The sequence below is a fragment of the Lissotriton helveticus genome, chromosome 4_1 (genome assembly GCF_964261635.1).
Source record: "Lissotriton helveticus chromosome 4_1, aLisHel1.1, whole genome shotgun sequence".
Classification (NCBI taxonomy): domain Eukaryota; kingdom Metazoa; phylum Chordata; class Amphibia; order Caudata; family Salamandridae; genus Lissotriton; species Lissotriton helveticus.
This window is the reverse complement of record NC_136063.1, coordinates 1592963314-1592978230: the sequence shown is the minus strand read 5'-3', so window position 1 is coordinate 1592978230 and position 14917 is coordinate 1592963314. Positions and strand designations below refer to the sequence as shown.

At 46.3% G+C, this 14917-nt stretch overlaps 1 protein-coding gene across 1 annotated transcript in view; it reads left to right on the top strand.

Moving 5' to 3' along the window:
* STARD3NL (STARD3 N-terminal like) overlaps positions 1 to 14917 on the top strand; it is a 180856-nt gene that overhangs the window by 113342 nt on the left and 52597 nt on the right. The window contains exon 7 of the mRNA XM_078688212.1: positions 7828 to 7926. Coding sequence (XP_078544338.1) covers positions 7828 to 7926 — 99 coding nt within the window. The remainder of the gene's footprint in view (positions 1 to 7827; positions 7927 to 14917) is intronic.

Sequence of the window (14917 nt, the reverse complement as noted above, 5' to 3'; positions counted from 1 at the left end):
ATCACGTGTAAATACTGTATCAGCAGATGGGTTGGCAATTCTACGGCAAGATCCCCCCAAGCACGTGCTAACGCGCGTATAAGTGCTGCATGTGTGAGGAATTGCCCGACTGGTAGCTCCGTGTCTTCGGCCAACGTCTCGAACGGAAATAAAGTGCCCTCCTCGTATAGGTCGCCCAGTGTGTCTATTTCGGCCCGCGTCCAACTGCTCAGCGCCGCTTCCGTGAGCCCACCATTTTCCCAGGGCGTTCCCAACAACGGCAAGTTCGGTGCATACGGTCTGGTGCGGTTTGTGAGTTTCAGGCTACGCATGTAGCATTTCCGCGCCACCGCCAGGTGTATCTGTGCGGGGCAGCGGGACTTTGTCTGTGCATGAAACAACGCATGCATTTGAGCAGCATTCGTAACCATCGTGTCCGTGGCTGTGTCAGACAGGTTTTTCCCACTCAGCCAATAGGCTACCCATTGCAATTGCGCAGCTAGGTAGTACAACTCCTGGTTGGGGACAGCCAGTGCACTAGTCTCTACCGATGCGTATAGTGTCTTTAGCGCAACTCTGGGTCGTCCCGTGTTCCAGATCAGTCTCCTGATCAGGGTCTCCAGTTCACAAAATATGCGGGTAGGGACATAAACTGGCAGGTTGGCATAGAAATATAGTAATTGGGCAACACTACCATTTTCGTCAGAGTGATGAGGCTTGGGACGTTTAGCGGGAGGGAGTTCCAAAACGTTACTTGTGCTGTAAGCGAAGTAATCGTCCGTATCAGGTTGTCTTCCAGCATGTCCGCGGAGTCACGATATATAAATATCCCCAGGTATCGAAACGTGGTAGGGTACCACGCAAGTCGCTCTTCCAGGACTGTGATATCACATTCCGGCGTATCAGCGTCAAAGGTATACACGCCGGATTTTGCCCAGTTGACTTTAAGCCCCGACATGTCTCCGAATATGCGGAATATATCAGAAAGCGCCGGTGGGAAGCGGGTCAGGTCTCTGATATAGAGTAATAATCATCCCCATATAGCGATACTGCATGAATCCCGTCAGCTAGCGGAATGCCCCAGTTCTCACCCAAGGCTCGGAGTTGAGCAGCCAGGGGCTCCATCATGAGAGCAAAGATTAGGGGGGAGAGGGGGCACCCCTGCCTGGTACCCCTGCGTATCCGAATAGAGTCAGAGAGCAATTTGCCCGTTCAAACTCGTACCGTGGGTCCCTGGTATAGGAGTTCCACCAGCTGGAGAAAGCCGTCTCCCAAATCGTATTTACGCAACACCGACATGAGGTAGGGCCACTCCACCAAGTCAAAGGCCTTCTCGAGATCGAGTATTAAACATCCTGAGTCAGGCCATCGGGGTGTGGCTACACTCTGTATTTTAAATAGCCGTCTGATGTTGTACGACTTGCTGCGTGTGGGCACAAAACCGTTTTGGTCGGTGTGGACAAGAGTAGGCACCAACGGTGCCAGCCTCTGGGCCAGCGTAGACGCCAGGAGCTTGTAATCTGTGTTGAGGAGGGCCAGCGGCTTGTACGAGCCTGTATTGGTCCCGTCTCTGCCCGGCTTCAGGAGAGATATGAGGTTTGCCTCATTCAGTGTGGGTGGAAGGGCTGAATCAGAGACTGCTGCCTCAAACATAATTAGCAATTCCGGAATTAATATAATAGAAAAGGCCTTATAAAACTCAGCTGGTAATCCGTCTGGACCCGGCGTCTTCCCGTTGGAGAGGGAAAATATAGCCGTTTGAAGCTCCTCCGATGTGAGTGGTGCGCCCAGATCTTCGCACTGCGCATCAGTGATTTCCGGCAGGGGTAAGGCAAATAGGTATGCCGAGATCTGATCGGTGGTAGCCTGTATACGAGAGCAGTAAAGTCCTCATAGTGTGTCGTGAAGGCATTGTGAATGGCCCTCTGCGTATATACGATGGTGTCCAGGGCTGCACGTAGAGACATCACCGGGATGATCTGGGCATCTCGTCTGATTAACCACGATAGTAGCTTTCCGGGCTTGTCCCCAAAACTATGTGTGCGCGCTGAGTGTGCAGCGTAATTCAAGTGCTTCAATCTATCCAGTGTTAATGCGTGTCGCTCCCTAGTCGCCAGCAAGGACCCATTATCTCCCTTAACTGCCTCCTGCTCCCCATCCAACAGTTCCGATTCAATTTGTGTGAGTTCTCTTTCTATCTGTTTCCGCATTCCCGCTTGTGTGCCCAGACAGTGGCCTCTGATAACTACTTTGAATGAGTCCCATTCTAATTGGGGAGAAGAGGCGGTGTGACTATCTTCCTCAAAATATTGCAGGAGGCGGGACTCAAGCGCTCCCCTAAACGGGACATCTAGTAGCAAGTCTGGCTGGAGCCGCCAAGTGGGCACCGGCGGGTGTGGACGCTCCCAAGCAAAGTCTAATGTGTGGGGGTTATGATCGGAGTGTGTATGTCTCAAATAGCAGGAATCCGTGAGTTGGGGGAGTAGGTCACTCGACAACATGTATCTGTCTAATCTGACATGTAGTGTGTGGGCCTCGGAATAGTACGAATACATCCTTGTGTGAGGGTTGTGCTCTCTCCAAGCATCATGGAGATCCCACTGTCCTGCCCAGTCTGTGAGTGCCCTCATGGCCCCATTCGCCGGAGCACTGGCCAGGGGGGGGGGGGGGGGGGGGAACGATCGGTCCAGGGCTATATCTAGAACACAGTTATAGTCACCCCCCAGCAAGAATGGTATACCATGCCATGGCGCAAGCACTGCTGACAACCGTGTGAAGAAGTGAGCTTGGTCAGTGTTAGGGGCGTAAAGGAATGCTAGAACGATGGGCTGCCCGTCTAGATTACCTGTAGAACCACATACCTGCCCTCTGTGTCTACTGTGCAGTGAGAGAGCGCAAAGGGAACGCCAGGGCGCACCCAGATCAGTGCCCCCCACGCATAAGCTGAATATCCGTGGCATACAGCTGTCCCCTCCATCTGCGGCGGAGCGTTAGCGTCTCCGGGCCAGTCAGATGAGTCTCCTGTAATAGTGCTATTTGGATGTGGTGTCTCTTGAGGTAAGAAAAGATCTGGTAACGGCGGGATGGTGTGTGCATTCCCCGCAGGTTCCATGTGCAGAATGTAATCGCAGCCATAATATTTACGTAATATCAGCATTCCACCCCGACTGTCCGCCGCCAACTACCCACACCACCGCATGACCACCCAGACATTCATCTGCAATACCAGCATATCGCCATACATGTCCGTGACTCATGAGGAGAATGTGGGGGAAGAACAAAAGAGCAATCAATTCTGAAAACAAAGAGAACAATAAAACAATTCCAAAAGGTCGACAGCAGAACATGTTATCGTCCAAACGCTGTAATGAGCTTAAGAAACCGTGAGTTCGAGGGGGGGTCCCTGAGCACTCAGCTCTGTTGCTATAAACACATCGTGGGATCAGGTAGAGGGTGCCTCCCACCACAGGCTTCGCGTGATCCTTGGTCGGGTCCCAGCGGGCATCAATATGTCAGTGGATCACAAGTCAGGTAGACCCCGGTGCCCCCACGGGGGCGAGGTAATCCCATCAGGGCCCCCGCAATGCACCACGCAAGCAAAGAAAAACATACTACGGGGCATAAAGAGTCTCGTAGTCAATCAAAAGGGGCCAGATTGTCCAGACAGGCTTCAGTGAATAAAGTCGGCAGTTTGCGGGGTGACAGCCGACACCTGCAAGTCCGGTAGTCCATATATACGCTCATCATCACTCGGGATATCGCGTGGGCTAGCCTTCAAGTTTGAGTCCGCCTCCAGCGAGCCGCTGATTACCGCCACCATCCGCAGGGCCTCTTGTTGCTCGCTGTGTATAAGCTCAGTCGGGGGGGGCGATATCCGCCTCTGCCCTCGCTCGCCCCGATGCGAGGGTCGCCGTCTGCGACAACGTCGGGGCCCTCAGTTGCGCCGTGTGTTCGATGTCGATGGCATTGTGCGGGGCTCCGTGTCGGTTCCCGAGTCTAGCCAGGCCTCCACTGCCTCCGAAGTATCGAAAAAGTGGGTCTTATCCTGGGCTACCACCCGCAGCCAGGCCGGAAAGAGCTGAGAGTATTTCAGTTCCAGGCCGCGGAGGCGCTGCTTCACTGCCAAGAAGGAGTGCCTCTGACGCTGTACCTGAATAGTGTAATCAGGGAATAACATAATCGTAGCGTTCTCAACTCTGACTTCTGATAGTTTTCTAGTCTCTCGCAGTATGGCGTCGCGATCTCGATAGTTTAGGACGTGGATAAGCATTGGTCTTGGGTTGGTGCCCACAGGAGGGGGCCTCGCCGGCACTCTATGGGCCCGCTCCACCACAAAGTTTTGAGAAAGGGAGCCCTCAGGAAGAAGGCCAGTGAGCCATCTCTCCATGTGTACCTCTGGTTCCCTGCCTTCCCATCGATCCGGCAGTCCTACGATGCGGACGTTATTTCTTCTCGCCCTCCCTTCCGCATCCTCCGCGCGGTCTTCCAGGAATTCCACATGATTGAGGAGGTCCTGGACATGTTTGTCCGTCTGCTTTACCTTAGGTGTGACATCCGCCATAGCGGCCTCAAGGGCGGTCGCACGCTCCGACAGTTTCTTGTGGTCGGCCCGCAGGTGCGTGAGGTCGATGGCCACGCTATCGTTTTTTGTTTCCAGGGAGGTGCGAGTGAGCTGCAGGCACTCCTCTAGTCGCTCCATTGCCGCCAGCATCGTGTCTAGTTTAGAAGTAGTCTGGTCTTGGTCCGCCGATTTCGCCATTTTCTCCTTCACCTGTGTGCTGCTAGCACCGGCTCTCGTCTTAGTTCCCTCAGACATGAGAAGCGTGTTGTGGTTCAATGTGTGGGCGCTTCCAGGAACCCCCTCAGGGTCCCAGAGAGGGTCACGGCTCCTGTGATGGCAGAGGAGGTCGGTTCAGGAACGTCGCCGAGCGGCAGCGCCTCTCAGTCATGTGGGCAGCTTCAGCACCCCCCCGGGGGTCTGTCCGCCACCGGGCGAGTGCAGGGCATCTCCCCCTCGCGTGTCCAGTGCTCCCGGGTGATCGGTGGCCCTCTAGAGGGAAGAGTCCGGTACAGGAGGCATGATAATCCCCAGGTCTCCGCCAGTCAGTCCTCGCGTTCCACCGGCCGTTCAGGCAGCCCAGGCTGCCACAGCGCACACTGCAGGCTGGAGTGGGACAGTTGCGCACTCCCCCAGTACCCCTGGTAGTACCTACCGGGCTATCCGAATGGACGATGGCCGCAGCAGCAGGGCGGGCAAGCACAGAGTTACAGCAAAGCAGGAAGCATCGCTCACCGCTCGCCCCGAGCACGACTGAGAGGACCGACTCCGGGCTAGCAGGCAGGCCGTCAGCGTTTAGCACACTGTCCACATTGCAAGAAGGGGGGGGGGCTCCAATTTACAAGCAGCAATGTACGTAGTCAGGGCAGGGGGGTCAGTCTACACGTGTGTGCGTCTCAGGCGCCCACCATATTGTCCAATGTTGCCCCGCAACTGCGCCTGTCGCACTTCACAAGGGCACCTCGGGGAAGTCAACAGCAGGAAGGACCTTCCGTGAGGCGTCCGGTCTCGGGCCCCCACAGGCTCCCATGGCGGCCAGAGGAGTCAGTCCTTAGGACAACCGCCTCCGCAACAGGCCAGCCAGGCATCAAACGCCATGACCTCCTTCAGGGACAGCAGGCCACGCCGGGCCGCTCCGCTGGGCATCGACTGCAGGTGGGGCAGCAGTTCACAATATCTCGATGCGGTCGCTGGGTCCCACGCTGCAAGCCCCGCACAGTCAGGCTCTGAAAGAGCGGCGCGGTCCTCAGTATCGCGCCGACTTGCGCGCCGAGCAGGAGGACCCGCAAAGATGACCGCCCCGGTCCGTCACCTCCGGAGCGACCAGTCGTTCCCCACCAACGCTAAATCTCCCAGGGGACTCAGACTGTGTCCCAACGTGCCTCCGCTAGTATCGGGGGGTGGGCAGGTACCGTGTCGTGTTTTTCCGGGTCCGCTTCACTTCAGGCAGCAGCCAGACCTCCCGCTCAGGGCCCAACCCCGGTCTCGCCTCAGCGCTCACACCGATCCGGGGAGCCCGCAGGAGGGGCACACACTTTCCTCCCCCGTAGACGCAGCCAAGAGCCACCGCTCAGATCCAGACTCGGCAGGAGCACGGGGGACAGCTTCACACAGCTCCGCTGATGACAGGGGCCGTGTGCGGATAATTGTTGCGGGAAATTTGCCTGTGGAAGGGGTGCTCAGCACGGAGCTCTACCCGGGCACGTCTGCCGCCATTGCGTGCCTAGCCACGCCCCTCCTGCTCTTTGTGGATCCATGGCGGTAATCCCACCAGATTCATGGCAGCTGCCCAACGTGGTCTTAGAAACCAGGTGAGATTAGCTCCATCATACTGATAAAAATGATTAAATACCCACAAATAAAATAATTTGGTGACTTCTGTTCTCTGGACTCCATATGTCCATACCTGGCATTTCACATGATATAATAAAACATTCTTGTCGTATCCTTAATGACTGCATAGCATTGATTTGCTAAAGGAAATCCAGGTTTGCTTTAGACTGTATCCCAGTAACATGTGCCAGACACCAGAACCCACAGTCCACTCACTTCCTTTAAGATTAATTGTAAAACACACAATTACCATCACATCCATCCATCCATCCGCTCCATAACACATAAGTAAAAAATATTTAAATTTACAATGCTTTAAAAAATTCTAGACCTATTACATTACTCATGCCTGTTTTTGGCAGCATTCAATTTAGAGATAATTCTACACGGTGAGAAATCATTTTACCTTGAAGATAAAATATTATCATCCAACTAACGGCCTTGATTAGGTTTGAAAAATTGGCTTCCCTTTACTCCTTACATGAAATGCTTAAGGCATAATACAACATTCAAACATCCTGTTACGTGTTGGGTCTCAAATCTGTGTAGCATAAATCACTTGCAGTTTGTCGAGAATGTGGCAGAAATCGATTTTTTTTATGTTTTAGGAAAAGGGATACATATGTGGTGAAAAGGGCACGGCTTGGAAAATCTTGTGCGTTCTCCAGCTGATACGTCTTTCCTCACCTTGTCTCGCCTTTCCGCGGCTGCTATAACCATAGTTGTTTGATTTCTGCTGGCTGGCACAGCTGAGAGTTCCTTGCACTGCCTTTGTTTTGCAACCTCTGCACGGCTTTGCCCTGATGTGCCTGTTGAGAGCGGCATTTTCTTTTTACATTCAGTTCTTAATTCAGACCGTGTTGATTACGTTTCAGTTCATCTGTATACATAGAATCCCTTTTGCAGCATCCAGGTATCTCAGTTCGCTACACATTCGAAGAAAATCTGTTACGTTCTCTGCCGTTGTATGCAGCTGTTATTTTTTTAGTTTTAACCACAACATTAAAATGGCTGTTACAGTCACTCTTTCGGATAGGAGCTAACTAATGCTAAAAACATGCAAATGTGTTTGTAGAAACAAAAAGTCTCAATATTATCGTGCATATTGTAAAAAAAAGTTTGTTGTATTTCATTGTGGCTCTGATAAAAATAAAAGTACGTGAAAAGTGAACTTGGAATCTACGATTATATTTTTGTCAAGCAGGATTTGACAGTTTAACATTTTGTAAACCTGTTTTAATTTTTGATTCAGCACCTTCTTGTTGTACCTCCTGGATCAGCTGAAAGGCCCCTAATGCATGGTCAGGCAGTGTTAACAGCTTGTAGTTCAGCAAGTGCTATTTATAGACCAGACATTGTACTCTGTATAGCATTTTGTCAAAAGTGAATCCGTAGTGTGAAGGAAATTCTGAAACATATCCAATGTATAGCTGATATTCTAATCTTTTCTTTCTCAGGATTACTGATGGTGCAGGATGCGTCTGAGCGTGCAGCTCTCATTCCCCATGGACAACCGTCTGATGGACAGTTCTACTCGCCTCCGGAGTCCGAAGCAGGTAACTCCTAGGGACTATCCATTTTGATGGCATTTCCTAATTCTTTGTAGCATGAACCTATCCAAGTATTTCCATTTTTTGTGTGACTGCTAGTGATACTTGTTAGAGTATTAGAAAATCATCCACATGTTCCATTATCCAGCCTTAACTGCCAGCTTAAAGTTTGTACACATATACACTGACCATCCCTCTATGAGCAGAAAATAGAGTATCTAGGTCCTGACGAAATGCCACGATCTACATGACATACAAGGCATGAAACATGTTGACGCCTCTCCTGAATCTCAATGCTTGATGTGACAATCTCTTTATGCAATCATCACAGACTTTTAATCATAACATGGAACCTGCTAAATAAAGTGAATACCGTGAGTTCCTATAGTTATTTTTAACTTCATTCACCCCACATCCTACTCACTCCTGTACATACACCACAGATCCCACACACACCCACTTAATCTACGGCAGAAACCACAGGGACAATATCTGCGTCTAAGAGCCCCCCTGTGGGGCCTGTTGGTCATAGCAGCGCCGGCCCAACGAGGAGCTGCTTTATGATGAAGCATGGCACCTCCCGGGGTTTGTGAGGGCCCCTGCTGCATATAGGAGCTATTCCCCCTTCTGAACTGATCTCGCTCCCTCCGCTAAGAAAAGCACACCTCGTGATTGATAGCTCATACCTTGGGGCACGTGTGCCGGACGTTTATTCGCCCTTGGTCCCGCCTTTTGTCTATGTATTGCGTGAAGTTGAGGTGAAACATGTTTGGATGACACCAGAGACCACCAGGTCATGATGGCACATGAGGTTTCAGATATTTGATTTGTTTGTGTCTTGAGTGGATGTTTAAAGTCTTAGCGGAGGGGATCATAGTATGGGTTTGAGGGTGGATATTGTTAGTGCTGGTATAAATGAGGTTGGTGGAAGTAGAGACATATCTTTGGTTGTCATTAGAACATTCTGGTTTGTGGCAGGAGCAAGACACCCACAGATACAAAAGGGTATCACCGTTCTGAAACTCTGACCCCTCGCACGTATCTTGGGATGTGATCCCCTGAGCAGCAGCTTAAGGCTTGAGTATGAACACATGAACCAACTTGACTAACAATATTGGTGTAGAATTTGGGGGTTGAGAAAAGGCGCAGAGTGAACCCTGGTAAATGAGAGCTTCTTTAAGATAGCCACAGTGGCAGAAGATGCTAGTAAAGCTTGTCTTCTTTCTTGATATCTGTAGCATAGACATGTCAAAAAAAGCCAAAGAACGGTTGTCATTTGCAAATATTACAGTCATTTTGCTTTAATTAAGATTGTAAATTATATATAAAATTTTAAGTTTTCTAGGTCAATCAATTAATAAATCCAATAATAAACCACACCATTTAAGTTTCACAGAAATGCTATCAAACCACAATAAGACATTGTCTAAATTGGCTTTGTTTCACAAGGCAAAAAATGCAGTCCTCCAAAAATATTTTTACCACGTTTAGATTCTGCCTATTACAACTTAAATTGTCCCAAAGTGCAGTATAGTTAAATCTGAACCTCCATTAAAATAAGTGGATGCAAGAATATGGATATGACTTACCATTTTACCATTTTTGCAGCCCAGTAGCTTTCGAACCACTTTTTAAATGAATGAGGGGTAACTAAATTATTAAGGTAGTGGATATAGGGGCGAACATATATAAATGTATAATGATAAGACTTATGACAAGAAGGTTCACACCAAGAATGACTCAAATACAATAAAGTTTACTCTTGTGAACCATTTATCTAAGCCTCAATTTGAATGGTCAAGAACATAAATCACATTTAAGATTCAATTTAATAGAAATCATTTAGTACATTTAGTCACACAATGTCATACAGATTCATTATAATGAACATTTGCTGATTAACTAGGGGAAAGAAAACAGAGAGAACATGGGAATAATTATGTTTCAGCATTTAGGTTATACAAACCAAATATGCAGAGTCGAAGCGTAAGGAATTACAGGAATGAGTCCATAAACTCTTCAGCCGAAGAGTTATTCCTGCACACTTTTTCAGCCAGCAGAGTACAGGTTAGAGTCAGATCAGAAAGTTTTGTTCAAATAGGTTTGTCATAGAAATGAAAATCAGACTTCAGTCCGAAAGCATGCCATGCAGGAACATTGAAAATAACAACCAGCCAGACTCCTGCTTCAAGGGGGCAATTATACTTCCAAAAGTTCTCAGTTTACGCCCACAAAGTATCCTATCCATCTTACGATATGGTTTCCATTGGTTGTCCACAGTGGGCTGCTCATGGTGTGATCAATACCTCACCAAGAAACCCGGAAGCATTAAGTAACCCTTTTGCAAAATCATCAATTTCAACATCATTATAATTTCATTCCTTCCTCAGAAGGAAGAAAATTCACTTTGTTCACTGTCTGTCCGTTCCCAGACGCTCTCTCTGGGATTGCAATTGTATTGATACATTTTGTGTCAAAAGTGTTGCTGCATCAGTAAAGAGATTATTGTTCGTAAGCATATGAAAGAAACTTCCTGAAAAGTTCTCATAACGTCTGAAATGACTACTTCATCTAGATTCTGCTTTTCGAACGAGGAAAAAGAAGCATTTGAGGCCTGCATGAAAACATGCTGAATCACTATCACCTTATGATAACACACATTAATATGAATAATTCCGTTTTCATAGTTAATTCCCTCATTATTCTTTTCTTCAGAAGTTACATGTCAATATTAGGTACTACTAAAAAAAGAAATTAATATACTTTTATATTTTTATTTTCAAAGCAGATTAATATGCGTGTCACTTTTGTTATTCACATTTGTATCGTATAATGCTAAAGGTAAAACCACGACTCTTCATATTGTCAAGCATCTTTAAACTAAACATTTTAATCATTTCAAGTGTTTCATTATGTAAGCATTCGTTTTATCTGTCACATTTAGCAGTCTTCAGCAGCACATTTTTTTGGTTAACCGTGTGTAATTTCTTAAACACATGGTTACATCTCATAAGCAAATAACCTTTTCTCTCTCTTTAATTTACGTCTTTCACATTTCCATGTTTCAGAACACTTCTGCATGCTTCTACAATGCAGTAGAAAATCTCATGTTTTTCTTCTTCAACCATTTTGTCACATTTTTATCAAAAATTATTGTTGTAAATCTCACTTAATGGTGACAATTGATAGAGGCAACCGTCATTAAACTTTTACGCTCCATCACTGGCTTGTTGTTTGCATAGGTATACAGAGCCATGCTCTCTTTGCCCAGGTCAGCCTGTGCGAAATCAAGGTGCTACTAAAGCTGAACGGGGGAAGGGCGCTGGGCCCATCACGCTTTGTTTCTTGTGTAATGTGCCACTTAGCATGTTATACAGCAGTGCAGTTCGAGTATCGCCGTCTGCTCAACATACTGAGAGGGGACAGAATGATGTATAGAGATCGACCGAGATGGGAGCTCTGTATGTTTTTTTTGTGTTAGTTGAGTTTAACTTGCACCCTCCAAAGTTATAACGCTGTAGGTGTGGTCAAAAGTGTCGGGCAGCAGAGGATGTGAACAGGGATGTGAAGAAAAAACCAATGTGGCATGTAGTTTCCACACCAGGCATGTCCTTTCTAAAGCTGCAGGCCTTTTCATAATCTTTGTATCGGCCATCAGCAGGCTTTAGTCTGTTTTGCTGCCATTACTTCTCCAATATATTCTCGTCCCTCAAATTCCAACTGTGGAACTCTTGATCAGTGAACAGGCACCAGTCGGCAGCCTTCTCACGAATAGCATTGAAGCAAACATTCTGAACTGCACCATAGGTCATGACAAGCCTCAGTAAGCCGAGGCTGCCAATAAAGTGTGAGAAAACGTGTGCTCCATCTACGATTAAAAGGATTCCACTGCCAGATTTAGCCACTGCGTACGTCGAGGGGCATCTTGGAGCTGATGTTTAATGTCACCCAACTCGATAAACAACAGATGGACCCGGTATAAGATTCCTTGGAAGGCGAACTCCATTGTAAAAGTGCTGCCCTTTTTTTTGGCGAGGCTGGCGCTAGAGATAGTGACATTTATATTAAACAAGATATATCAAATATAGCCATGTAAGGGTGTACAGAATTAGCCTGTCGCATTCTAAAACATAACCCAGGCTCATTGAATGCGTTAAAACAAAGGCGGGCAACTGCATGAACTCAGAAATATGTTATCAATTTTGGCATTTCAAACTTGGAAATAGTACTGTAAAAACACATGGAATGTACAAGTGCTCCAGCTATCACCCAAACGCACCCTTTGCGAAAAACGCATTGACAGTTATATCACAGTGACAATGAAACTCCATCATTTGTGATGTACGGTCAAATCTGAAAGCACCACCCTGCAGCCTGCAGTAGCCTTCTCTTTTATAAGAGGCAATACAGCCCTTTCCTTTTCATCCCAAAATATGCCTGACTAAGCCGCACTTTCCTTTTTATTCCAAGATATGCCTGGGTTTGTACTGTAGAGCAACATATCACAAACAAGCAAGGATGGCAGGAAGGGTAGCATTGGAGTGTTGTCAGCAACTCAGAGAGGTAGTGGGTGGGAGGGCAAAGAAGCAATCCAGCAAATCAGCACGCAAACAAATGCATGGAGCCAGGGAAAAGTTAAATAAAGGGCAAATGAAATAATGAAAGTGTTGGAGAAAGAAATGTAGCTGTTCATGCTGGAACGAAAATAATTCATCATATCTATCGGCAAAAATATGTGAACATAAGTTAACAGAAGTCCAGTCCCAGCACCCGAACAGATGCGTGCAGCTAGGGAAAGTTAAAGAAAGGCAAAATGAAATAATGAAAGTGTTGAAGAAAGAAAGAAATGTAGCAGCGCGTCGTGGCACGCAAATAATTCTTCAAATGTATAGGCAAAAGTATGCAAACATAAGTTTAAAGGTGTCTTAATTCCAGCACACGACAGATGAGAATGAGTAATTGGGCCATGGGATACTGATAAGAGAAGCCCACCGGAAATAAAACACCACAACTAATAAAAAAAAGAAAAGTAAAGTGACAAGAACATGGACAAATAAGAAGTGGAGGCAGGATATAAGCCTCTTTTAAAATATATTGAATACAATAGATTTCACAAGCACAGGGTAAGCGATGTTCAGGCAAAACCTAAAAATAGTACCTACTGTTTTCCTTTGACCTCTTTCACAAAAGGAACTTGTATTGACATTGTAGCTCCAGTGTGGACCATGCAAGCAGATATTGGTTTTTTTTTTTTTTACCCAACAAAGAACACATGTCTGGGGTCTCATTGAGAACTGGTTTAGTTTCATTCTTTTTCTTTGTCAGGGCTTGGTCCTGGCTTGTCTTGACCAATTTGGGCACTGACAATGCGTGTCACACTGACCATCACATCCCTGTGGTTATACATTCACTGCCAAGATAGCAAAATGTATCCTACTGTTGTTGAATGCTTTATTGTACAACCCTTAAATTAATCAGTTTATTGACAACACCCTAACCTAGTCAATGAAAAAGGTAAACTACATTTCAGAATCACTTTGAAATGATGTGAATGCACCTGTTCTTGTAAAAAAACAGTATTTTCATCTCTGGCATCATCGACCAAAGTAATTTTAATGCCTACACATCCGAAAGCAGGTCTAGTTTTGTTCAGCAAAAGAAACAGGTACTCAACCCTCTAAATGCACACACATGTCTGAAATGTAATTCGGACATCATGGTAAGCATCTACATCCATCCTTTGTAGTTGCTGGAGGAAAATAAGAGATGGTCCTTGATACAGTTTATAATTAAATCTTTATTGTTTCATGCTTCATACAAGTAATCCATACGATTGTAACCAAATCAGAAAGCCAGCGCATTTCGTCCCGTTAGGGCTTCTTCAGGGCAAAAACATTATGAGCAAGCAATTTAGTACTGTCAGAATGTTCTATATACTTTCTGTTTATACACAGACCTCTTGGTATAGCAGTACTTCATAGGTCTTATATCATAAAAGGTAGTAATGGAACAGTCTTCAAGTGCAGCACAATGGCAATCTACCCAGTCCCTTGATTTTAGTCACCTGTCCTCTGGTAGTGTCCTAATCAGTGTGCTCTTGGCATTGGTAGTTTTATTCAGTCATTACTTGCTTTACAAGGCGAAAGTCGCATCTCTGCATTAAATGATTTGTTGTGGCCAAGATTACCTACCAAATAGAGAGGGCACTATAAGTGGATTCTCCTCCTTCATTCAATAAGTTCTCGTCCCACTTTTGAAATGGGATAGGAGCAAATTAGTATGCAATCCATTGACCGCCGTGCTAGAACCTATTCAGCGATCTAGACCAGCTTTGATGACTTCATAACATACAATTAGCATAGCTGTGTATGTATGGCAACCACATGGGGATTTCCCATTTGTGTAAGTTCATGTAAAGTTTATCACATCGAATGGATTAGTTTACCTTTTCCTAATTATTGCGATTTTACTTAGCTAATAGTTTATCCAGCATCCTTCTAAGTTGGTAATCGTTTGTTTAGATTTCTGTGCTTAGCTAGTCTTGATTCACCTTAATTGTTCATGGGCATTATGCTGCCCTCTGCTGGCTTGATTGCACACATGATTAGTTCAGAATCTAAGATACAAAGACATAAAAAGTGATTTTAGTATTATTGAATGATTTCAAATTATCGTACCAAGGTGTAACCTGTTAACTTGTACATCAAGCACAGGTATCGTACTAATGCCTAGTCATTTCAACTTCTGTTGGATTTCATTGGAGTCACGCATTACATACTGTGCAGACAGTGGCATGAGTGAATCATTAAATGAAGGATGAAAATATTATCCTTGTGTGACTCAATTTAGATGAGTGTCTATATTCATATATGGAATCACCTAGCAGTCCTTCAACTTCATGTTTAAATTCACATATTGAGGGAATACAGTTTAATGCTTGTAGACAAGGGCTCACAGCATTCAGTTAAGAAATAGGTTTATTAGAGAGCAAGTCGGA